This window comes from Tupaia chinensis, unplaced genomic scaffold (genome assembly GCF_000334495.1).
Source record: "Tupaia chinensis unplaced genomic scaffold, TupChi_1.0 Scaffold000159_1, whole genome shotgun sequence".
Taxonomy (NCBI): Eukaryota; Metazoa; Chordata; class Mammalia; order Scandentia; family Tupaiidae; genus Tupaia; species Tupaia belangeri.
The window spans coordinates 6,670,640-6,695,170 of record NW_006159630.1 but is presented as its reverse complement, the minus strand read 5'-3'; the positions used below and the strand labels follow the sequence as shown (position 1 = coordinate 6,695,170).

General features: G+C 49.4%; 1 protein-coding gene across 1 annotated transcript in view; it reads right to left on the bottom strand.

Annotated features, from left to right (window-relative positions):
• Positions 1–3,838: 3,838 nt before the first annotated feature.
• GRB2 (growth factor receptor bound protein 2) overlaps positions 3,839–24,531 on the bottom strand; it is an 83,235-nt gene continuing 62,542 nt past the window's right edge. Inside the window, exons 2-5 of the mRNA XM_006145814.3 lie at positions 19,923–20,020; positions 9,668–9,790; positions 7,003–7,171; positions 3,839–5,850 (exon numbers count right to left, since the gene is read on the bottom strand). Of these exons, the coding sequence (XP_006145876.1) occupies positions 5,665–5,850; positions 7,003–7,171; positions 9,668–9,790; positions 19,923–20,020 (576 nt within the window). The 3' untranslated portion in view covers positions 3,839–5,664. The remainder of the gene's footprint in view (positions 5,851–7,002; positions 7,172–9,667; positions 9,791–19,922; positions 20,021–24,531) is intronic.

The following is a 24,531-nucleotide window of genomic DNA, read 5'->3' as shown; positions in this document are numbered from 1 at the left end:
CCTATCTGCCCACAGCAATGCCCTTGGTGTAGGGACGCACGGGGGCAGATGGTGGTCTGGGGGATAAACATGTCTGTCCCCAGCCTCTAACTAGAGTGGGGAGGAGGGCGTCAACTCGGGAATGAGGCTCGCCACGTAATCCCTTCCGGGTGTGTTCATACCCTGGTAAAGGGGGTAAATGAAAGGGGAGCTTGCGACCAGCAGATGGTATAATGGTTACGTTGCTGGGCTCCCAGGTAGTCAATCAGTTTGAGTCCAAACCTGGCGGCTTAAAACTCACTCCGGGTGCGTGTGCGTGCATGCCCCCCCCCCCGGAAAAAAAAGGAAGGAAAAAGGGGACGCTTGTCCTTTGCGTCCCGTGTGGCACAGGGCGAGGGGCCAGCTAAGGGCCATCCCCCAGCTCGTGCGGCATGAGGTGAGCACTCAGCAGCTGCCCTGGAGGGAAGTCCCGCAGCGGCAAGACCCAGACGGCGCTGCACCACTGCTAACCCCTCGCTCAGGGCTAGAGACGAACAAGGCTGTTCTGCAGACCCAAGGCCAGGGCTGCGCACGGGTGGGCCAGAATCAAGTCCTGAAAGACCAGCTCAGGAATTTTTTTTGGATGGACTATAGTGTTTTAAACCAGCTGTTAGTTTTTTAAGATCTAGTGTCTGGAATGCTCTGAGTAGAAAGTAGGTTAATGAGGGATGGGCAGGTGGCATGTTGGTTAAGGCACTGGACTACCACATGGCTGACCACAGTTTGAGTCCTGGACCTGGTGGTTTGCTTTCTCACTTTCTCTCTCTGGTCAAAATAAAAAAGAATAAATAAAATTAAATAATAATTTTTTTAAAAGTTGGTTAATCAATACTACTGTCATGTAATACTGGGTCATTGGAAAAGTCATGTATTCTGGGGGCTGGCAGGTGGCGTGGTGGTTAGGGGCGCTGGACTCCCACATGGCCGACTGCGGTTCAAGGCTCGGACCCGGTGGCTTGTTTTCTCACTTTCCCTCTCTCTCTCTCTTACTCTGTCCCTCTCAGGTCAAATTAAAATAGATAATTGAAAAATATAGTTAAATTTGAAAAAAAATTTTTTAATTCATTTTTTCTACGCCAAAATGTGTCATGGCTTTCTGGATGGCCCGGTATGGTGTACCTGCGCTGTCACCACACACTTGCATTCTCACCTCTTCAACAGCAATGACCTGGGCTGGCCAGCGGTGTGGCGAGGGTAGCTGGATCTCCCATGGCTGTATGGTTCGAGTCCCAGACCTGGTGGTTTGAGAACTATGCCGGGTGTGTGTGCAAAATGCAGAGAATGGAGAAGGGACTGTGGTGTGGCCATCTCCCCAGGGGTGCTTTCTCACTTTTCCTCTTTCTTTGGCAAGTGCACATGCTCTATAGGAAATTTAAAAAACAAAAGGAAAAAACTCCTCCCTAACATACAAAATTGTTTAGGATTCTGATGCTGGCCATCTGCCTCAGGGCTGCTGGGTTCAGTGTGGGGCCTGGGACCCCCAGGACTAAGATGAGGTGGACACAGAAGTCTATGGACATCAGTATTTTACTCCTGAGTGTAACCTAGGGCTCGATCTGGGGGTGCGCTAGATGTGAGCGCAGCGCCTCAGTACCTCCACGTTCAGCTCCCCCAGATGTCCCACACCCAGCGATGACCACTGCAGCAGGTCCAGGGTGCGAATGTCAAAGGCAGCGGCTTCTGAGCCAGCCTCTTCTCTCCAAGACGTCCCCCACCCCTCCCAGCCCACGTGCTGCAGATCGTCAGAGCACCTGGCTGCGGAGCACCTGGCTGCCGATCATCCTGTCTCCAGTCACTGTCCGAAGCCCCCGAGTCACGAAGTGTTAGGAACATGTAGTGTAGTGGGAGGGCGTGAGCTCCAGCGCAGCAGGGGCACCCTGGAGCGAGCTCAGTGACGGGAGCCTACAAGGCCCTCGCCCACCATGGCTTCAACCCATCAATGCAGCTGAGCCATTCTGCGGCCAGACACTGGACCGGAATCCTGGAAGACGCTGGGAGCTTCCTGAAGGCCCCCATGGACACCTTGCCAGGAATAGAGCCACGAGAAGAGGGCATGGAGCCACTGAAAAATCTGTGACAAACCGCCGAGCATGCAGAAGCCATGACTCCCCATGCTAACCTGGAGGAATCCGAGACAGGGGACAGTGAGCATGTATCCAGTGAGGCCAATTGCCGCCTTTTCAGATGGCTCCATTCTGGAAACTTCTGCTCAGCTTCAAGGGTAACTTGTCTAAGTGGACAGTGGACCATTGGGCTCCAGGAGGGCAGTGCTGGGTCAGGTCCCTTCTCACACAGTGGCTGCAGGCATGAGGTGTCAACTCCCCTGCCCAAGTGGCCACAATGGGGTGGTACGTGAGGTCCAGTGAAGGACTAGTCCAAGACGACAGGGGACTTTCCTTGAGTTTAACTGTCCTGTTCACAAGCTCTCTAAACAGTGTGCCTGGTGGGGCCAGCGGGGGGCATGGAAAAGGGTCTGGACTCTCACATGGCTGACTGCAGTTTGAATCCTGGACCTGGCAGCTTGCTTTCTCTTTCTCTACTAAAACTAAATTAAAAATAATTAAAAAAATATTTTTATTTAACTTTTGTTTATTTTTAATTTGACCAGAGGGCAACAGAGTGTGTGTGCGAGAGAAGGAAAGTGAGAAACCAAGCCACCAGGTCTGAGACTCGAACCACAGTCAGCCATGTGGGAGTTCAGCATCCTTAATCACCATGCTACCTGCGTACTCCTAAAATCTTTTTTAAAAAATTTGTTATTTTAATTTGATCACACACACACACACAGAAACCAAACCACCAGGTCTGGGACTCAAACCGTGGTCAGCCATGTGGGAGTGTCCAGCGTCTTAACCATCACGCCACCTGCTGATCCCCCCTCCCCCCAATTAAAAACAAAAGAACAGGGACTGACAGATGGCATAATTGCTATATTGTTGGACTCACATGTTGTCGACTTTCAATTTGAGTCCCAGACCTGCGGCTTTTAAGTCACGCTGGGCGCTGTGCGTACATGCCCAAAATCCCGAGAGGAGAATGGAGAACTGATTGCAGCGTGGCCATCGCCCTGGGAAGGGATTTCTCACTTTCTGTCTCTCTGGCGAGCACACAGCCTATAGCAGAAACCTCTTTAAAAGAAAAGGGGTCCTGATGGACTGTAGCTAGTGAGGGGAGCAGGCCCACTCACCCTTGCAGCCACCTGCTGGCGCCGTGAGCACGTGGCAGACACCATCTGAGCAGAGAGCCGGGGCAGGAGAAGCTCGAGCCACGCTCAGCCCACCCAGCTCTTGGTCTTGCCTGACTGCAGGGTGGCGATCTCTGCGGCTTTGCACATCAGAGACACCAGGCGCGCCAGTCTGTCTTCACTCCAAATAAACAAGGAGTCGAGGGGGGTGTGGACCCTGTATTAACAAGTCCCCAGGAATTCTGCAGAACAGCCAAGTGTGGGCCCCCCTCGCCAAGAGGCCCGCAGGACCCACCCGCCGGAAGGGTGATGTAGGCCAGGGGATTTGGAAGTAAGGACTCAAGAGCCCTGAGACTCCTGACCCAATGCCTTAGTGTTTTAGGTTTTGTTTTACTTGCCAGAGGGCATGTGTGGTTGTTGGAGGGAGACAGGGAGAGCGAGTGAGGAGGCAGTCCCCAGCAGGGCTGCGATCCCTTCTCTGTTTCTCCACCCTGCTGGGATTCTGGGCCTGTGAGCACATGCGCCCAGTGTGCTTCTGAAGCGCCTGAGATAGGGATTCAAGCGGCAGTCAGCCACGTGGGATCGGCTGATTTTGAAATTTTGAAATTTCAAGACAAGGGAAAAGAAGACACGAAGTGAAGAATTCACTGTACGTTTATTATTCACAGTTAATCACTATCTACCAAATGCTATCCGCAGAGTTAAAGGATTAAGTACATAGGTCTTTTTATTTAAACACTGATTTTTTTAAATATATACACACAAAACTTAGCTCAGCAAGGCTCCATGGTACACACCATTTCCAAAACAAAACAATCAAACGGTCCAGGCATAGAAGGCCAGAGATTCCTTTATCATCGGCGAGGAAAGGAGAAGCAGAACAAGAGGGAGCGAGGAGTGGTGGCCACATGCTGTCCACAGGGCTCCAGGTCGAGTCCGTCAGCACAGCGGGTCCGAGGGGTCTCCCACCGACAGCCTCAGACGTCACCACTCCCGGGGAGAGCAATGGAAGAGGTCTTGGTTTGTCGTGTGAGGGGACCGGGTGGAGAAGAGGTTACAGGCACATGGCTGCAGGCTGTCAAAGCTGACAGGAGGTGGACAGAGCTCTGCGGTGGCCTCGACCTTCCTATCATCCTTCCCCAACGCTCCCTGCTCGCGGGCGCCTTCCAGGGCAGGGACAGGTGCAGGTGCAAACACACCCCCTGTGCATGGAGACGGGATGGCCCCGCGGCTTCTTGACGCTGCCAACTCTGGCCTGGGCAGGTAAGGGGACACAGAGGTGAAAGCCACGACCCAGTTTTAAGAGCAAGAAAAATGAAAAATGAATCCTCTCACTTTCTGCCCTGGCACAACAGGAGGGCATGACCCGTCAGCCGAAGAACAGCAGGTTCAACAGTCATTTTTCCTGCTTTTCGGAGTTCGAAGCTTGCTGGCTCAGGGGTTTGCATCTGGGGGGGTCTCGGGATGAGGTGGGGCAGACCATACCTGAGCCCTGGAGGTCAAGGATCTGACCCCCTTTCAGCCAGATCCACTCAGGTATGAAGGCCACAGCCTCTCCTTCCCTGGCGGCCGCATGCCCCGGGCTGGCTCCCTTGGCCGGTAGGCTCCACACATTAAAGCTGAACCTGGAAGCCTGTGCTCACCCAGCAGAAGGCCTCGCCCCACTCCCACGGTCTCCTCTTCTCTACCCTGCTCCCTCCCGCAAGGGAAATATTTACACAGAGTAGGAGACAAACTGGCTGAAAAGCTCTGGACTGTCTTTAACTTATTTTAAAACAAAACAAAAAACACCACTCATAAGCAACCTTGAAATAAGGAAAAAGGCACTATGAATAAACATGCTCAATAATACCGTTTGGAAGGGGAAAAACAAAGCAAGGCAGAGACGGAGTTTGCAGTTGGGCTTTCTCGAGGGGCAGGCTCCACTTCCCTCACCCGCTGCTTCCAACTCTGACAAACGCTGGGGCTGGGGCTGGGGCTGGGGCTGGGGCTGGGACGGGGGACAGAGGATGACCGCAGAGGCACCCCCTCCTCGTGTGTACGTGGAGAACACAGGGCAGCTCTCCTGGCATTCCGACTACAGTGGACACTTTGCATAGAGAAAATACCAGCCCACTTGGTTTCGTTTCTTTTATTGGCATCAGCTAGGACTATACGTGGCCTGGAACGTCATGCACTGATGGACAGAAGAGAAAAAAGATGAAAAAAGGACAAAGGAGGGGAAATGGGAGCAGCGGTGAAAACTTGTAATAAAAACTCTTTTCTTAATCCATAGGTAAGTTTTGGCATTTTTTATATCCAACGCCCCCTCCCCCCAAAGTCCCCCCAAAGTGAGAGGGTCACAGGGTGACCCAGCAGGTGTCCCGAGCTCCCCACAGGCTGCTGGCAGAGACAGCTGTGGGTTGAATTCTTCTGTACATGTCTGAAACTCTTCGCTTTCTTTAAATAATCTCTTCTGCTTCTTAGACGTTCCGGTTCACAGGGGTGACGTAATTGCGGGGAAACATGCCCGTCTGCCCGTGGCAAGCTCCTTTCCACCAGTTGGGGTCTGAGTTATCCATGACGTGGATAAAGTCTCCCCGACGGAAGCCCAGCTCGCCATCCTCCTGGGGGTCAAAGTCAAAGAGGGCCTGGACGTACGTCGGCTGCTGCAAGAGAGGAGCAGGGAGAGCACACGTGGGCCTGGGCGCCGCTGGCCGCTGCCCGGCCCAGGACGGGGAAGTGGGCGGTGCCAGATCGCCGCACTTCTCGAAATACCCGCTCAACATTCTAAGTTTACTAAGTGCAATTTCAGAGTCCCCTTTCACCAATGCTCAGAAATCCCAGGGCCTGTTCCGCTGAGGCGGCCAGCAGTGCCACCTGCCCGGAGAGCAGCAGCAAACCCCGCTCTCGCACAGAGGGTATGGCCCAGGTGGGCTGGAGCTTCTTTACACCCCAGACTGGGGACAGCTGAGTCCCTACCACTGACAGCCCCACGGTGCAAAAGCTCCAGAAGGCGCCAGTGAAGATACCAAGCACAACTCCGGCCAGCATCAGGGCTTGGAAGACAGCCATCAGTGCAGACCCCGGTGCCTCACACGCTCGGCCATCCCTGATGTGCTCCCAGGGACAGGGTATTTGAGAAAGTTTGTTAAAGACAGAGAGACAGGTGGTAAGGCAGCCAGGCACTGCCTCAGGGAGGAAGAAGCAAATACATTTTATTTCCATTTTAAGTTTTTCCTATAGGGCACATGCACTTGGGGGGTGAGGGGGAAGAGAGAAATCACCCCCCTGGGGGATGGCCACACTGTACTGCAATCCCTTCTTCTTCAATCTCCTCTTGGGATTTTTGGAGGATTTTTTTTTTTTTTAAGAGTTATTGGGACCAGCAGTTAGCATAATGGCTATGTTGCTGGACTCCCATGTAGTTGACCGCGGTTCGAATCCCGGACCCGGTGGCTTAAACTCATGCCGGGTGCATGTGCGTGCATGTCCAAGATCTGAGACGAGAATGGAGGAGAAGGGATTGCTGCGTGGCCATCCCCCTGGGGGGTGATTTCTTGCTTTCTGTCTCTCTCTTTCTGGTGAGCGCATGCACCATATAGCAAAAACCTCTCAAAAAAAAAAAAAAAAAAAGATTTAACGTCATTTATTTTACTTTGTAGGGGCAAGGGAGGGTAAAAGGCAAGCTGCCATGTCTGGGACTTGAACTGCAGTCGGTCATGTGGGAGTCCAGCGCCCTTAACCACTACACCACCTGTCATCCCCAGAAGAACTCTTCTTAATTGCCAGAAATGATCCCAATCCCTCACGAGGCTTACCTGTGGCACCTGTTCTATATCCCGCAGAAATATCTGCTGGTTTCTGGAGACGGATGTGGATCTGTGATAATCTACCAGCTCATTCAAAGAATTGAACTTCACCACCCAGAGGAAATATTTTCCAGCTCCATCTCGGAGCACCTTGAAGTGCTGCACGTCAATCCCAAACCTGGGGAGGGGCAGAAAGCACACGTGAACCAGTCCCAGAGCTGTCCTGGGGATCAGGGCTAACTGCCTGAGCAGGAGGAGTCTTCTGGCCCCTGTTCCACAACATTCCTCTCAGCCTGAGGGGCCCCAGGACCCTAGAGCCGGGAAGGGCTGGGACAACTGCTGTGCACTCAGGGCCCCACCATGTGGCTATAGGTACCATTCACAGCACAGGGACACCCCATTCTTCAGTCCATGTAAGAAGTTCGCAGGGTAAACGGTGACTGGCTTAACCCATGGCACACTAGCCTGCACTGAACAAATAAAACAGTCTTCCTTAAGGTAAGGCATGTGGCTTCCTTTTCTAGCAAAATAATTAAAGTCCTATATGAGAAAGACGAGAAGAGGTGGGATAGGAAAGATCTGAAACACTTTCAGTGTTTCAAATTGTCTTGGCACCAGGATAGTTCAGTCATGTTTTCCATTTAAGAATCTTAGTTCTATCCATGTGGGAAAGTCTCAGAACTGAGGACATACTGGGACAGCACAGGCGGCCCAGGCATCATTATAACAAAGACTTCTCCCTCTGCAGCTAACACATCCCTCTTACACTGGCCAGCAAAACCCGCAGACCAGGACTGGCCACAGGGTCTGTCTTCGGGACATCGGGCTGGAACACACGCTCAGTAGGGCTCTGCCTGTCCCATTGAAGGCTGAGTCCTTCCAGGGCTCTCTCTACAAACACTGGCTCCATGAATGAATGAGTCTCTCCCTCCTCCTCTTAAAGTCACCAAATGCTCGATCCAGCAGGTGGCAGTACTGAGTTTAAAGGAAGCCACTTGGTACCAGATGCCAAATGCTGGGGACCTACTGCTTTTCCAAGCAAGGAACCATGCAGCTGGGAGAAAGCCTCATTAGGAGGTGCACCTTCAGATGGCCCGTCTACCTCACAGGGACCCGTTCCCACAGGTGTGATGCAGATGTTTCTACATGTAGGGAACCAGCCGTGAGCTTCGAGTTAACCACAGTGTTTTAAATCGCAGGTCCTAAACATCTTGAAATTACACAAACATCCCAGAGGTTGCTGGCTCGAGCTGCCTCTGTGAAGGTGTTTGTACCGTAAAAGCCACAATGACATAATTCCTAAAATAAAGACGTCCTCTCCTTAAAAGGTGCTTGGTGATAAAATGGTGGGTGCAGGGGCTTTGGGTGTGCGCTGCAGGAGCGCAAGCAGCGGCTGGTGCTGCGCACACGGACGGGCAGGCCCAGCTGCGCTGTGACGGCCCCAGCGGTTCTGGCCATCGCCCCGTGATAACTGCCCTACTCCTCGTCTCACCCTGCTCAATTAATACGCGGGGGGCACAAGGCCGGCAAAACCGCTGGCATGTGAGTTAGTGAGAGGCACGAAGCGGCCACTCCCCCTGTCCGCCCCATGGGCACTTCAGACCCTTCCTCGCGTACGTTCTACTGAGCACTAAAAACCACTTATTACCAGGGGAAGACTAAAAATTATATCCAGATTGACTTTTTAGATGTTGGGAATAAAAGCTACATTGCAAAGATATTTGTGAGGTATTACAAACAGCACCTGACTCCTCTCATATCTTCATTCAGGAAAAAGAAATAACTGTCTTCAACTTTACATTAAAAAAACACTACACTTTAATTGCACACTAAAACACAGTAAGATATTCAGCTCATTTCTGAGACTGAAAAGTCCCAGTCTCACGCTGTGTCATTTCTAAGTGGAAAATTACTTTACAGCTTTCATTTACAAAAATGATCTTAAAGCAATCGAGAACACGCCAGTGGTCCGAGCGTTTAATACAAACACTTCTTTGTCTACGAATGAAGAAGTGATGTGTAAGGGTCCTGGGAAGGTTTCCTATGATAAGAGATTTAACTAGAAAAGGACAAGGAGTTAAAAAACATAAGGAAATGACAATTTAATTCAAAACCGTTTCACAGATGAAGTGAGATTTGCTTAAAATCCTTGAAGTTCCAATTTATGCCCCCCAATTCCCATCGCAGTAAAACTCGCTGTCGTTCCCATTCTCTGCTTACCAGCCCCCACGCCCCTCCTGGTTAGTAACCTGTGCTAACGGGAGAGGCCTGGCCTGAGCTGGAAGGTGTAAGCCAGCTCTCTGGAAGACAAGCACAGCGGCTGAGATGGTACTGGGTATTCCGTCAGGGCCTGCGGGAATCCCACCTAGGGCAAGGGTACGCGGGTGAGGGGGGACGACGGGCAGGTAACAGCGCTAAGGGGGGCTGCAGAGGACCAGCACGCACCTGTCCAGGGGAGGTGATGCTGCGGCTCCGGAGGGCGGTTTGCCAGGGAACCGGAACCCCGTGCTGCTACAGCTGGCTTTTTAAAAGGAGCCAGAAACGCGTTTGATATACAATTAAAACACTGTTTAGGCTGCACCTCTGCGCTGCATACCGGACACCTGACTGATGGCCTCACGACTTGGATCAGTCCGAGCCAGGATTCCAGGCCACGAGAGCGGGAAATACTTACTTCACAGACAGGGAGAAATCCCCGGGAGCACTCTCGCTCTCTCGGATGAGAAAGGCCCCGTCGTGCCGCTGTTTGCTAAGCATTTCTTCTGCCTTGGCTCTGGGGATTTTGCCAAAAAACCACCTAAGGAAGGAAGGCAAGGCAGTCAACATCTGCTTCCCCAGAGAAAAGGGACATCCAGCCTCGAAATGTGAGCAACACAGCAGTCCCTGGTGGAGGAAGAGGCCTCACTCTCTCCCCTCGCTATGCCCAGGAATGACATGCGGTCAGGCCCTCCCCGATGGGGCCCCCCAAGCCACCTCGCCTCGCCCTACTCCACTCTCCATAAGGTGCCAGTGACTCATCAAGGCACCACCACGGGCCACACTCTACAGAAGAAACTCAGAAATGGGCCGCTAGGTAGGCCCACCGGGCTCCCTTCTGACTCATCAGAAAGGCAGCCAGGGAAAGCCCAGGATGAGCTACAGGGAGAGACAGGCCCCTTACAGCCACCCAGCAATGGCGAAGGCTGCAGCTTCACTGCTATGGCAACAGGGGAGAGCGGGAAGGCAAGGCCAGGCCCAGAAGCTGGAGGCTCTGTACCAGCCTGAGGGAGGGCCACGTGCAAGAAGGCAGCCTCTCCCTGCGTTGGAGGTAGGGCCCCCCTGCTGCCCTCTTCCTGGCTCGTGCTCTGTGCTGGACTCTCAGAACATCGAGAACACGGGGATTCACCCTGTGCACAGTGGCTAGTCTTGGCATCAGGCTTTCTTGTTGCAGCAGTTAACAGACTCTTCTCCCAACGCTAATGCACTTTGGCCAGAAGGAAAAGTGGATTCACAGAAAACTGTGGGGGCAACTGGCCCCAGCCTCACCAGGAAGAAGGGGAGGGGAGTCCCTTCAGGAGCTTGGAGTCACAGCTGCCCGGCTATTTCACATGAAAACGATCACTAATTGGGATGAAGGGACTGCAGGAAAACCGGTGTTCTCTTTCAAATCATGTTTCAGGGCCATCTCAGTGGAGCAGTGGCTGGGCAGTTCAGGGCCTGGACCTGGTGGCTTGAAAATCACACCAGGCATGTGTGCACATGTCCAAAACCTCGAGAATGGAAGCAAAGGGACTGCGGAGTGGCCATCCCCTGAGGGGTGATTCTTGCTCTCTCTCTTTCTGGAAAGCACATGTGCTCCATAGCAAGTTAAAAAAAAGAAAAACTCCTGCTTTGGAATGCACCGTCCCCAAAAACGAAGGGCACGGTGTATTACGACAGAAGGCTGTGAGTGGCTAGGACACACTCGGAAGCTGCCCGGCAACCTCGGAGCCCCCTGCAGTCACCGCCACTCACCTGTCTGCACGAAGGCCAGGCGGCTGCAGGGCCCTACAGCGCACCCTCCTGCTTCTGCACGTAACTTGAGGGGCCGTACTGGGGTGCCTGAAAGCAGGCCAGGTCAGAGATAGGACAAAGGGTCTCTCTATTTGGAAAGACGGCAAACAGCACAGAGACCGAGTTTACAGTACTCTCGTGTGCAGCATGTGACCAGGCACAGAGTGGGGCACCCACGGCCCTGTCCTCACTCCCCACAGCACACCCAGGCGGGGCAGAAGTTTCTCAACTAACAACTTTACTCTCTTTCCTCCCGGGCTCAATAGCCTAGATGTGCATGAAGTAACAATAAAAAGCCAGATTATTTTCTCACATGGCCCAGAGGTGGCTCTGGTGACAGCTCTAAACGTATGTCTTTAAACTCTTCCTCATGGTGCGCGATACAGAGAGATGGTCGCATGTTTTTCTTGCTCTAGCTCAAAATGAACCTAATTTTATTTTCAGTAAAAAAGAACTATGGGAGGAGCTGGGAGGTCATGTAGTGGTTAAGGTGTTGGACCATGGTTGATCATGGTTCTAGTCCCAGATCTGACAGCTTGCTTTCTCACTTTCCCCATCTCTGGTCAAAAAAATAAATAAATTTAATTAAATAAATGATTCTTTAAAAAAAAAAAAAAAAAGGAAATGTGAGACCAGCTTGTGGCCAGATGGTTAAGGAAGGTGATGTCACATGGCCAACCGTGAGATTCAAGTCCTGTATCTGGAGACCCGGGAGAAAAAAACAAACAAAAAACTATACCGATACATTACAACATAGAAACGAACTCCACTTGGAATTTCTTTTTAGAATTATTTAATTTAGAGGTTATTCTTTAATAACTATATATTATTTACAGGTTTTTGCCTCAGGGGTGAGTGCACTTGCCAGGGGGAGGGGGGGAGAGAGAGAGACACAGGGAAAGTGAGAAATCACCTTCCGGAAGGGACGGCCAGGCCACAGTGCAATCCCTTCTCCGCCATTCTCCTTTCGGGATCTTGGGCATACACGCACACATGCCTGGTATGATTTTGAAGCCACCGGGTCTGGGACTGGAGCCACGGTTGGCCATGTGGGAGTCCAGTGATGTAACCACTCCACCATCTGCTGGCCCTTTTTATTATGAATTTGTGATAGGACATGTGAGCTCACCAGAGAGAGAGAGAGAGAGAGAGAGAGAGAAAGCTGCCATGTCTGGGACTCAGGCCGCAGCTGACCACGTGAGAGTCCAGTGCCACAACCATCACGCCACCTGCTGGCCCTTCTAACTGGACTTTTTACAAAATGAAACACATTTTTATTAAAAGTGCTCAGACTGAGAAGTAGGAAGTTAGCTTGGAGGACATTTTATTAAACAAAGCTTTCGCTTGTGTCTGCTCCCACTTCTAGTAACACGCACTTGCTCACTCACGGGAATCTCCAGACAGAAGGCATATCACACTTTGTGTATTGCTCTCAGTTAAAATACGGAAACACGACAACTGTACAACTTTCATAGCATTTTAAACTGCTCATAATTTGATAAGTTTTTAACTTTATTTTATTTTTTAGTTTTGCTCCAAGGCATGTGTGTGAGACAGACATGGGGTGGGAACCAGCAGTTAGCTTAATGGCTGTGTCTCTGGACTCCCACGTAGTCAACCGTGGTTTGCGTCCCGGACCCGGTGGCTTAAAACTCACACCGGGCGCGTGTGCGTGCGTGCCCAAGATCCTGAGAGGAGAATGGAGAAGGGATTGCGGCATGACCATCCCCCCTGGGGGGTGATTTCTCGCTTTCTGTCTGTCTGTCTCTGTCTGGCGAGCGCACGCGCCCTATAGTGAAAAAACTTCTCCAAAAAAAAGAAAAAGAAAAATTATGGGGGGTACACCACTATCCTTTCTCCTCCATTTTTTTTTTTTTTGAGAGGCGTTTTTGCTACACGCGCCTGGCGTGAGTTTTAAGGCACCGGGTGACAGAGAGACAGAAAGCGGGCAATCACCCCCCAGAGGGGATGGTCACGCCGCAATCCCTTCTCCTCCATTCTCCTCTCAGGATCTTGGGCACGCACGCACACGCGCCTGGCGTGAGTTTTAAGGCACCGGGTCCGGGAAGCGAACCGCGGTCGACTACATGGGAGTCCAGCGACATAGCCATTACGCTAACTGCTGGTTCCCTCTCCTCCATTTTTCTCTGGATATTTTTGTTGTTTTTGTGTTTTGTCTGTTTGTTTTTGAGAGATTTTGCTGTAGGGCGTATGTGCTCACTAGAGCAAGAGAGAGAGACACACAGAAAGCGAGAAATCACCTGGAGGGTGGGGGAGATGGACACAATACAATCCCTTTCCTATTCTCCTCTCAGGATTTTGGGCATGCGTGCACATGCGTCCGGCATGTTTCAAGCTGCTGGCTCTGGGATTTGAACCACTATCAACCATATAGGAGTCCAGTGCCTTAACCATTACACCACCTGCCGGCCCCTCCTCTTGGGATTTTGGCCGCATACACATCCAGTGTGATGTTCAAGCTAGGTATGAGACTCAAACAGCGGGGTCGGCCACGTGGGATCCAGTCCCGATTAGTTCTTTTAATGGTGATATTTATATATAACCACACGCCTATGGTCAAATGTTTAAAATTCTTTAAAAACATGGGTTTATACTACAAGAGAAAAAGCAAGGGGAGAAAGTCAAAGGAAGGAGAAGGATTATTTCCAATTTACTACACCCATGGGCTGCCATCTGTGTGCACCGAGTACGGAAAGCTGGCACTGGGAGCCTCCCCGGCATACCCGGCTCGCGAGCATTCTGTCGCCTGAGTTTAATCTGGTAACTCAAATGCTGTACGAGGTAAGGTTGTGCTTCATTTGACACCTCCCACTTCTCTAACCAAAAGGGACAGGAGGATGGGAGGGAGGAAGGGAGGGAGGGAAGGCTTGGTACTCTGCTGTACCTCAGCAAAGAAAGTGATCACGCCAACTATTCCTACCCGTGTCCAGCCTGTGAAGTCAGACACACCACACAGGCACAAGCAAGGCCTCCCACCCCCCAGCGCATGGACAAATTAAAAAAAAATCTATGTAAAATGTATTTTTAGAGGGTTTATTTAACTTTATTTATTTACTTATTTATTTAAATTTGATCAGAGAGAGACAGGATAAGAGAGAGAGAGAGAGAGAGAAAACGAGAAAGCAAGTTGCCAGGTCGGAGATTCGAACTGTGGTCAGCCACGTGGGAGTCTAGTGCCCTTAAACCCTGCCAGCCCCCAAGTATGTATTTTTTTAATTGCCAGAGAGTATTCTTGCTCACTAGACTGTGCACGAAAACGCCCTCCAATACGGTGTGGTCACACGGTAGCCCTTTTCCCTCCATCTCTGTATCCCACCAGGATTTTGGGCACGTGTGTACCCACATGTTCTTCATGCTTGGTCTGTTTTTTTTTTTTTTTTTTTGAGAGGTTTTCGCTATAGGGCGCGTGCGCTCGCCAGACAGACAGAGAGAGACATAGAGACAGAAAGCGAGAAATCACCCCCCAGGGGGGATGGTCACGCCGCAATCCCTTCTCCTCCATTCTCCTCTCGGGATCTTGGGCACGCACGCACACGCGCCCGGCGTGAGATTTAAGCCACCGGGTCCGAGACGCGAACCGCGGTCGACTACGTGGGAGTCCAGCGACATAGCGATTACGCTAACTGCTGGTTCCCCATGCTTGGTCTGTTTTTCAAGCCACGGGGGCCAGGATTTAAACTGTGTCCGGCCATGGGGTATCCAACATTGCTAACTATTGCTCTATGGAGCTAGTCCCTTTATTTTTTTAAATAAAGAGTGCAGGAGACATAGGTATCCTTGCAGAGTCTCACCACACACAATTCCCCAGTCAGCTAGGGCCAGAGGCACAAAGCACCACACCTGGATGGCTTTAGCTTGGGCTGGAACAGAACCGGGGCCTCCCACGTGGCCTGAGCCACCATGCAGCGCTTTCCTGCTCAGGTCCTGCAGCTGCTCCAACCGTGGCCTTTTTAGCAATGTGGCAAGTAAATAAGGGTTTTAAGTGCTCAGTTTCCCTTTTCAGCGCTCAGAGTGGATGAGCACAGCTTGCCCTTCAGCCCGTCACTGAGACACCACAGCTGAGCCTGGGCTGGATGCCTGCTGACCAATTATTGCCCCAAAGCTCTTAAAAAAAAAAAGAAAAGAAAAAAAAAGAATTATTTATTTATTTTTAATTTATTATTATTTTTTTGACCAGAGAGGGACAGAGTGAGAGGAGTGACAGAGACAGAAAGACAGAAAGAGAAAGTGAGAAAGCAAGCTGTCAGGTCCGGGACTTGAACCACAGCTGGCCATGTGGGAGTCCAATGTTCTTAACCACCATGCCACCTGCCAGCCCCTGCTCCGCAGTTCTTTATTCCAGGGAAGGTGGCCTCTCCTATCTTTTCTCAAGTCAGGTTCAAAATGCCTATATTACCTGAAACAGTCTTTTTGGAGAGGTTTTTGCTATCAGACGTGCGTGCTCACCAGAAATACAGAGAGAGACAGAAAGCAAGAAATCGCCCCCCAGGGGGGATGGCTATGCTGCAATCCGTTCTCCTCCATTTTCCTCTGGATCTTGGGCATGCACGCACATGCACCTGCTGTGAGTTTAAGCCACTGCATCAGGACTCGAACCGCGGTCGACTCCATGGGAATCCAGCAACACAGCCATTATACCAACTGCTGGTCCCAAGACACAGATATTTTATTTAATATAAAAATTACAGCATGATGTTCTGTTGGATCCCCTTTCAGACTAAAGTTATAAAAATAAAAAGGAACTTGAGTTTGTTCTGTTATCCTTGGATCTAGAGCAGGAGCCAGCAAACTATGGCCCATAGCCCAAATTTGTCCTCTAGTACAGTCTACAACCCAAGGCTGTTTTTAACACGTAATGGGCTGTTAAAAAAGAAAAATTAAAAAAGGGTACCTGACAGGACAGAGACTGTATGTGGCCCATAAACCTAAAGTATTGACAGGAAAGTTTAGAATCCTTAATCTAGGGTTTATTTTGAAGATGGTTTGAAGAAAATAGAAGTGGATAATTTGGCTTGCAAGGGACCCAGGGAGGACATGGTATGTGACCACTAGCCCCACCCACTCCCCAAAACCTCTGCCTCATGGTTCTGTGGAGGGTACTCCCTGATACTGCCCATGAAAGGCCCTTACCAGCCCCCAAGGAAACACAGGCCCAAAACCCTAATCCAAAAATCCCAAATCCAACACATTTTATGTGCTAACTTGATGCCGTAAGTGGGAGAATTTCACACCTGACCCATGTGATGGCCTGCAGTCAAACACTCCAATACAACTAAAAAAAAATTGCTACAGGGCCCAGGCACAAGAAAGAGAGAACCCCAACTGGGGAACGATCACACTGCAATCCTTTTTCCTCTATTTCTCTATTCTGGCAGGATTTGTGAGCGTGCGCATGTACCTGGCACACCTCTCAAGCCAATGGGGCTGCCACTCAAACCACGTGGACCATGTGGATTGGCTCCCAATACACAGAGCTTAACCACTGCACTCTGGGCTGGTCTTACACATACTGTATAAAATTACCTTTGTGCTATATGTATAGGCATAAATGAAACGTAAGTGAATTTTCCATTTAGACTTGGCTCCCATCCCCAAGATATCTCATTATGTAAAGACAAACATACCAGAATTTGAAAAAAATGTGAAATCTGAAATGCTTCTGGCTTCAAACATTGTGGATAAGGGACACTCAACCTGTATGACACTGAGTGGCGTAAGAACGCAAAGCTGCCCTGAGTGCTTTCCACGGGGAATTTGTAAGGAACTCTCTTGGAGCTTCTTGTTTTCCACCACTTGAGCTTGAGCATGGTCCACGTTCACCTTCAACCGACTTTAGAGAAACCTCAAATGAGGGGCATACCAAACCTCCGACAGGGACCTAGGAATCCTGTGCACAATGCCTTTAAAGATTTAATACTTAAAACTTTAACTGACGGGGCCAGCAGGTGGTGTGGGGGTTAAGGGTGCTGGACTCCCACATGGCCAACTGAGGTTCAAGTCCAAGACCTGGTGGCTTGCTTTCTCTCTCTCTCTCTCTCTGACCCTCTCTGGTCAAATAAAAATAAATAAAGTCAAAGAAAAGAATTCTTTAAAAAACCTTTAACTGTCAAGAATTCGGGCCTGAGTATCAATTAAAAAGTATTTGCTGGGGGCCCCACAGGTGGCACGCTGGTGAAAGGTGCTGCATTCCCACAAGGACGACCGTGGTTTGAGTCATGGACCTGGTGGCTTACTTTCTCACTTTTTCTTTCTCTCTCTTTCTCTCTCTCTGGTCAAATTTAAAAAAAGAGACAATAACAAATGGAATTAAATAAATTAAAAACAAAAAGTATTTGCTGAGCTATGACGTGCAAAAGTAGTGTACAAATTATAATGGGGTATAAAAACAGAAGACCAATTCTCCAAGAAGCCTAAAATCTTTTGAGGGGAGATCTAACTCATTTATGAAGATAGCGTTTACTAGTTCCAGACAAAAACTAGAAAAATATACTCTACAATTAGACTAGATTTTACCTTGAACATTATTCAGTGAAACATTTACTGAGCCACTATGAGGTACCTGGCTCTCCTCAAAGTAAAAGAAGTTTCCTTGAGGACATCCCATCACGGCCTGGGTCATCTTCCCACTCCTGACCTGCAGGCTAGCCAGTCTGCAACCTCCAGGCTAAGGCCCCCTGATGTGGTCTGAGAGAGCACTCCTATGAACTACATGGCAACTTCACTAAACCCAGAGCTAACCTCAGCTGTAACTTCCCAGGACGTACCAGTCCCTGCCAAGTAATCATTACTCTGTGAGCGTTTACGTATGGGGCCAGCAGGTGGCATGGTGGTTGGGGCGCTCGACTCCCCCGTGGCCAACCACAGTGCAAGTCACAGACCTGGTAGCTTGCTTTTTCATTTTCCCTCTCTCTCCATCTCTCTCTGGTGCGAACCCTATAGCAAATTAAATAGGATGATAATAAAATTAAATAAATTTTTTTTGGAGGGGTTTTTTTTTTTTTTTCCCCCGCTATAGGGTGCATGCACTCGCCAGACAGACAGAGAGAGACAGACAGACAGAAAGCGAGAAATCACCCCCCCAGGAGGGATGGTAACACCGCAATCCCTTCTCCATGCTCCTCTTGGGCTCTTGGGCACGCACGCACACATGCACACGTGCCTGGTGTGAGTTTTAAGCCACCGGGTCTGGGACGCAAAACGCAGTTGACTACGTGGGAATCCAGCGACATAGCCATTACACTAACTGCTGGTTCCCAATAAATAATCTTTTGAAGGTTTTGGTCATAGGGCATGTGCACTTGCTGGCGGGAGAGAGAGATGGTGAGTGGAAAAGAGAAAAATCACCCCCATACTGCAATCTCCTCTTCTCCATTCTACTCCCAGGACTCTGAGCATGCACGCACATGTGCCTGGCGTGATTTTCAAGCCTCTGGGTCTGGGACTTGAACCGTAGTCGGCTATGTGGGAGCCCAGCACCTTAACCTTTATGCCACCTGCTAGTCCCAATAAGTAATTCTTTTTTTTTTTTTGGAGAGGTTTTTGCTATAGGGCACATGCGCTCGCCAGACACAGAGAGAGAGAGACAGAGAGACAGAAAGCGAGAAATCACCCCCCCAGGGGGGATGGCCACGCCACAATCCCTTCTCCTCCATTCTCCTCTCGGATCTTGGGCACGCATGCACATGCGCCCGGCGTGAGTTTAAGCCACCAGGTCCAAGACTCAAACCACGGTCGATTACGTGGGAGTCCAGCAACATAGCCATTATGCTAGCTGCTGGTCCCCCCAGTAAGTAATTCTTTAAAAAAAAAAAAGTTTACTGACCAAGACATGATCTTAACAGAGAGTTTTAAGAGGAGTATCATCTTTTTACAACAGCTTGGGTTTGGCCCACATTTAATCACTAGTGGCTGTGACCTCTGCAAGAGCTACTGAGTAGGGGGATGACTTCATACACTGTGCTCTGGTTTTCGGCATTGTGTCTTCTACTATAACTACAAAATAACTAGCTACGTTCATAGACTGCTGACACTGAAAAAAGAACACTAGACGCTTCCGTGATTTGCAGAATAAAGAACGGCTTAGATGATCCTGACGGAACTTCTAGCTCTACGATCTGTGTAGGATATTTCAGGCATCTGGGGAAATATAAAGGATGAAAGCATGATGTGGGGCTGAGATCTCTGCTCCAGTATTTAGGGGAAGAAAAACGACAGCTAGATGTTGGAGCAGTGACAACGGGGGAGGGGCCAACAGGCTGCTGCGGGGGCTGTCAGCACACCCGAGCGTCTTAAACTTTTACTGACCACCTGGGGTTAAACCAAGTACACGGCATGTCCCGATGAGGACACCAGGTGTGAGAGCATGTGCGCAATATCTAGATGGGAGAAATGGAGGAGGGGACTGCAGTGGGACCATTCCCACAGGAGTGGGGGGTGCTTTCGTACTTTCCCTTTGTCCCTCTCTGGGGAGTATACATGCCCTTCAGAAAAACTAAAAGAACAAAAATTGTCCCTAAGGTCAACAAACATGACCACCAAACCATGTGGGAAGTACCTTTTTTAAGTTCAAAAGTTGCAGAATTATGAAGCACATCTGGCCCCAAAGGTTTCGTAGAAAAAGAATTATGGGCCTGCAAAACTATTCTTTTCATTGTGAAGCTCACTGACAGTTATTATCAACCTAAAATGTGTAATATTTTTCATTTTATACTACTACCAAAGCACACTACTATCAATATGAGTATCAACATGCTTTGTTAATTCCCTAAACAAACAGAATAAAAAGTCTGACGTTCACCCGTGATCTCAGTTTGAAAAACAGTATTGGAAACAAGCAGGTGGGTCTGACCATCGGAGGCTGCAGGAGCCTGACTTACGGATGTGGTTTCATCTCTATGTAGTTCTTGGGGATGAAGCCATCCTTCCCATTGAGCTCTGCCTTGTACCAGTTCTGATCACATTCTTCATTCAAAACCTGAAAAGAAAGAAGACAAGGGGAAAAAAGAATGATCTCTTTTTCCATTTTAAAAGGGCGTCCATGAAACAGGCTTTCAGGTTTCTTTGTGAAAGACCTTCTTTGAAGTACTATCGTAAGTGACATGGATTAAATTAAGACTTCTTGTAACTGCAAACAACGAGTACTATGTTAAACTGTTAAAATTAAAAAAGAGGGATCAGCAGGTAGCATGGTGGTTGGAGTGTGGACTCCCATGTAGCCAACGGCGGTTCAAGTCCTGGACCTGATTGTTTGCTTTCTTGCCTTTTCTCTCTCTCTCCCCTTCTGTCTCTCTTTGGTGAGCACATGTGCTCTGCCTGTAGCAAATTAAAAATAAATAAATAAACAAATAATTCTTTTAAAAATTTTTTAAAAAGAAAAAATTATCTCTAGAAATCAAGGCTGAAGTTCATAATAGAGAATTAAACTCTCAGTAGGAAAGCAGAAAGAAAGAATAACATGGAAAAAAGTAAAATTTTTTTTCTTTTTCATTTCTTTTTTTTGAGAAGTTTTTGTTATAGGGCGCGTGTGCTCGCCAGACAGAGACATAGAGACAGAAAGAGAGAAATCACTCCCCGGGGGGCATGGCCATGCCGCAATCCCTTCTCCTCCCTTCTCCTCTCGGGATCTTGGGCATGCACACACAGGTGCCTAGACTGAGTTTAAGCCACCGGGTCCGGGACGTGAACCGCAGTCTATTACATGAGAGTCCAGAGACATAGCCATTATGCTAACTGCTTGTCCCAAGATTTGTTTTTTTTTTTAAAGAAAAAATATTGGAGGAGAGATTCTGGAAAACAGTAAACACCGGCACTGGAGAAAAAAGGGAATGTGACAGAGTAAGTGTGCGACCTGGGACAGAGGCATCACAGCAGGGAGCAGCAACAGAGAGAACCTTTCGGCCTTCTCTAGAGATTTTCCAGCCGACCTTAAGAACCCACAATGAACGACCTACTCCTGGTAGTCCCTCGTCGTTTTATGGTTGTTCTGAGAACACCGCTGCTGTACGCATGGTCTGCCCTTGTCTGGGAGAGACTGAAACAAGAAAGCGAGCAAAGGAAGCGTGAAGAGCACACACGCCCACCTGGGCGTGTACGTGTGCGCCCAGAATCCCGGAAGGAGAACGGAGAGATTGCAGCATGGCCACTGCCATGGGGGGTGCTTTCCCACTTTCTTTCTGGTGAGTGCCCACACTCTCTAGTTGAAAAAAAAAAAAAAGGTACACTGTTTGAGTACAGGTTAAGCTCCTGTTATCTGGAATACTCTCATGTCCAGAATAGCACTTAACCGTGGCCGTGGTCTCGCTGTGCACTCCTCTGCACCATTCTCCTCTAGACCTCAAGGACAGGCTGACTGGCTGTGGGTGACACACAGGAGCAGTGTGTGCAGACACAGCCTGGGAGCAGGGGCCGGGGCCTTGCAATCCAGCTGTTTCACTGGCCATCATCGGACACACTGCAGCCTGAAAACTGGGATGACCGTAACTTAAGAGATGCCTTAACATTAAGTTGTATCCAAATGTTTAACATACAAAATGGGGCCAGCGTCCACTGCCCAGCGGTTAAGGGAGCTGGATTCCACATGGCTGACCACAGTTCAGTTCCTGATTCTGGTACTTAGAAAAACATAGTGGGTGTGTGTGTGCAAACCCTAAATCCTGACCAGATGTAGAAATGGAGAAGGAACCATGCCCCACTGGAGCTGCTTTCTCTTTTTCTCTTTAGTAAGAGTACACACACTCTGGCAGTGAAAAAAAATCTATATATATCATACAAAATGGTGACGGACACAATGAACAGAAGTGGGTTTAAAGTGCAATCGCACATACATGAGTTTGTGTTTCACTCTCAATGGTGTCAGATGAAACCTCACGCCCTTCATAGATAATGTTCACAGGCCCGACCTCGAGTCCCAAGAATGAGGAAGCTGCGCCATCACGGCTTCCCCAGGCGCAGAGAGCTAGTGGCACGCGCTCAGCCACTGCCTCCTGACAAGCACGGCTTCCCCAGATGCAGACAGCTAGTGGGACGCGCTCAGCCACTGCCTCCTGACAAGCACAGGGCTGCGCTCTCCAACCAACATTTCAGTTTCCAGAATTCCTAGGAACTTCTTTTACTTTAACCCACAGCTGCGTTTTCTGTTCTAGCCCCCACTCCCTCAAGGTAGGACTTTGTAGCCACTCGAAAAGGTCTGGTTTAACGGAAGCAGATTGATCAAGAGATGAGATTACAAAAGGAGGAAGAGAGACAAGTTTCGTTTAATTTTTTTTTTTGCAAAAGACATGCTGAAGATAATGTCAGAGCCCAAATCGGGAAGAAACAGAGGCGGTGAGGAATGAGTTGTGCATGACAGCAAAGCTAAAAGCATTCTGGTCAGAGGAAGGGGACACGAGGTGACTGTGGACCTTCTCCACAACATGAGCCAATGCTGCCTCCAATGTGAGACCACTCTTAAGGCAACATCCCCATTTATACTGATACAAATGTGAACCTTTCTATCTTTCTTTCTTTATCTGGAGAGGTTTTTGCTATAGGGTGTGTGCGCTCGCCAGACAGAGACAGACAGAGAGATAGAAAGCGAGAAATCACCCCCCAGAGGGGATGGCCACGCCGCAATCCCTTCTCCTCCATTCTCCTCTCAGGATCTTGGGCACGCACGCACACACGCCCGACGTGAGTTTAAGCCACCAGGTCTGGGACACGAACCGTGGTCGCCTACGTGGGAGTCCAGCGACACAGCCATTACGCTAACTGCTGGTCCCATGAATAGGGACCTTTCTAAATAGCTCAGGAAAAGAGCAAAGCCAGCAGCAAAAGAGGCAGGTCTCAGATCCCACGCTGAGGGCCATGCCTGACCTGGCCACGAGAGCAATGGGCTCAGTCAAGAAGCTGAGATTCAAATCCTGCCGCCGGCGCGATGCACAGCGGCCCTGGACCACACCAGGCTCCAAGGGCGGGCTCTGCCTGTCATGGCGATCACACCTACAGCACTGCCTCCCACAGTGACTGAGGGAGTTAGTGAGAAAACGTAATAAGCAGAACAGCAAGCAGGACGCTATCTGCCTACCACCAGTGGCCAAACTCACTTCGCAACAGTCCCTGTGCTTCACACGCTGCCTGTGAGAGCCAAGAGGGTGCGGCATCCCTGGCGGACTGGGTGCTATCCCCCCTGGGTGAGGCCTCTCCGATGCAGCTCTGACACACCGACAGCACACATACTGGCAGGAATGGGAGTCTGACTCTATTCTGAAAGCACATGTACAAGACTTCTGTGCTTACCTCAAAATATCTTACATGCAGAGGCCAGCAGGTGGCATGGTGGTTACGGTGCTGGGTTGCTACATGGCTGACCACAATTCAAGCCCTGGAACCGCAGTTTGAAAACCATGCCAGGCATGTGTGTGTGCATGCCCAAAATCTCAGGAGAATGGAGCAGAAGGGATTACGACGTGACTGTCCCCCAGGGGATGATTTCTCACTTTCCCTCTCTGTTTGTGTGTGTGTGTGTGTCTTTTTCTCTCTCTCTCTGGTGGGCACACATGCCCTAGGGCAAAAACCTAAAATAAATAAATTAAATAATCAATCAATTGATCCAGAAGGAGCAATATTATTGGGTCATTAGGAAAGTCACAATGCATTTTTGCTTAGAAAAAGAGAAAAATACTTCATGACTTTTCCAATGACCTAATAAAATGCTGCCATGGGGGACCAGCAGATGGAGTAATGGTTATGTCACTGGACTCCCACGTAGTTGATTGTGGTTCGAGTCCTGGACCTGGTGACTTAAAACTCACATTGGGCGCATGTGCATGCATGCCCAAAATCCTGAGAGGAGAATGGAGGAGGAGAGACTGTGGTGTGGCCCTCTCCCTAGGGGGTGATTTCTCCTTTCTGTCTCTCTACCTCAGGTGAGCACACATGCCCTATAGCACAAATCTCTCTAAAAAAATAAAATGAAATAAATAAAAGTTGTCATGACTTAAAGACAAATTTCAAGAGTCCTAGTTCAGCATCAACACCTGGCATATAAATCCAGGTTCTCTGGAGCGAGAAACAGACGTATACTTTTAAAAGACTTTAGTCCCTGACAACAAACTCAACAGGGCCCTGGTAGAGTGATTAAACGATTCTGAGAATCAATTATAGTCAGTTCTCTGCAGCTTCCTGTTATATATCATATTTTATTAGAAATTATTAGTATGCTCTTCGACTTCCCTTTGTATGGGTTACTGACTCAGTCACAAGCTAGACTGATTCATTACTGACAACTTAAAATAAGTACCTTACAATTACCACTTCCATCTGTTAAGTTTTTGTTCAACACGAAAAATATCTTGGCCACACGCTCACTATCCTGTATGCCAAATCATAAAAACACCCACCGTGCAGATAAGCGCCCATGAACTTTAATCACAAGATAACCACCCTAAAGAGAGTTAAAAGTTTTAAGTTTCTGAACCCAAAGAAACCTTAAGTTGCTTACCCAAGCAC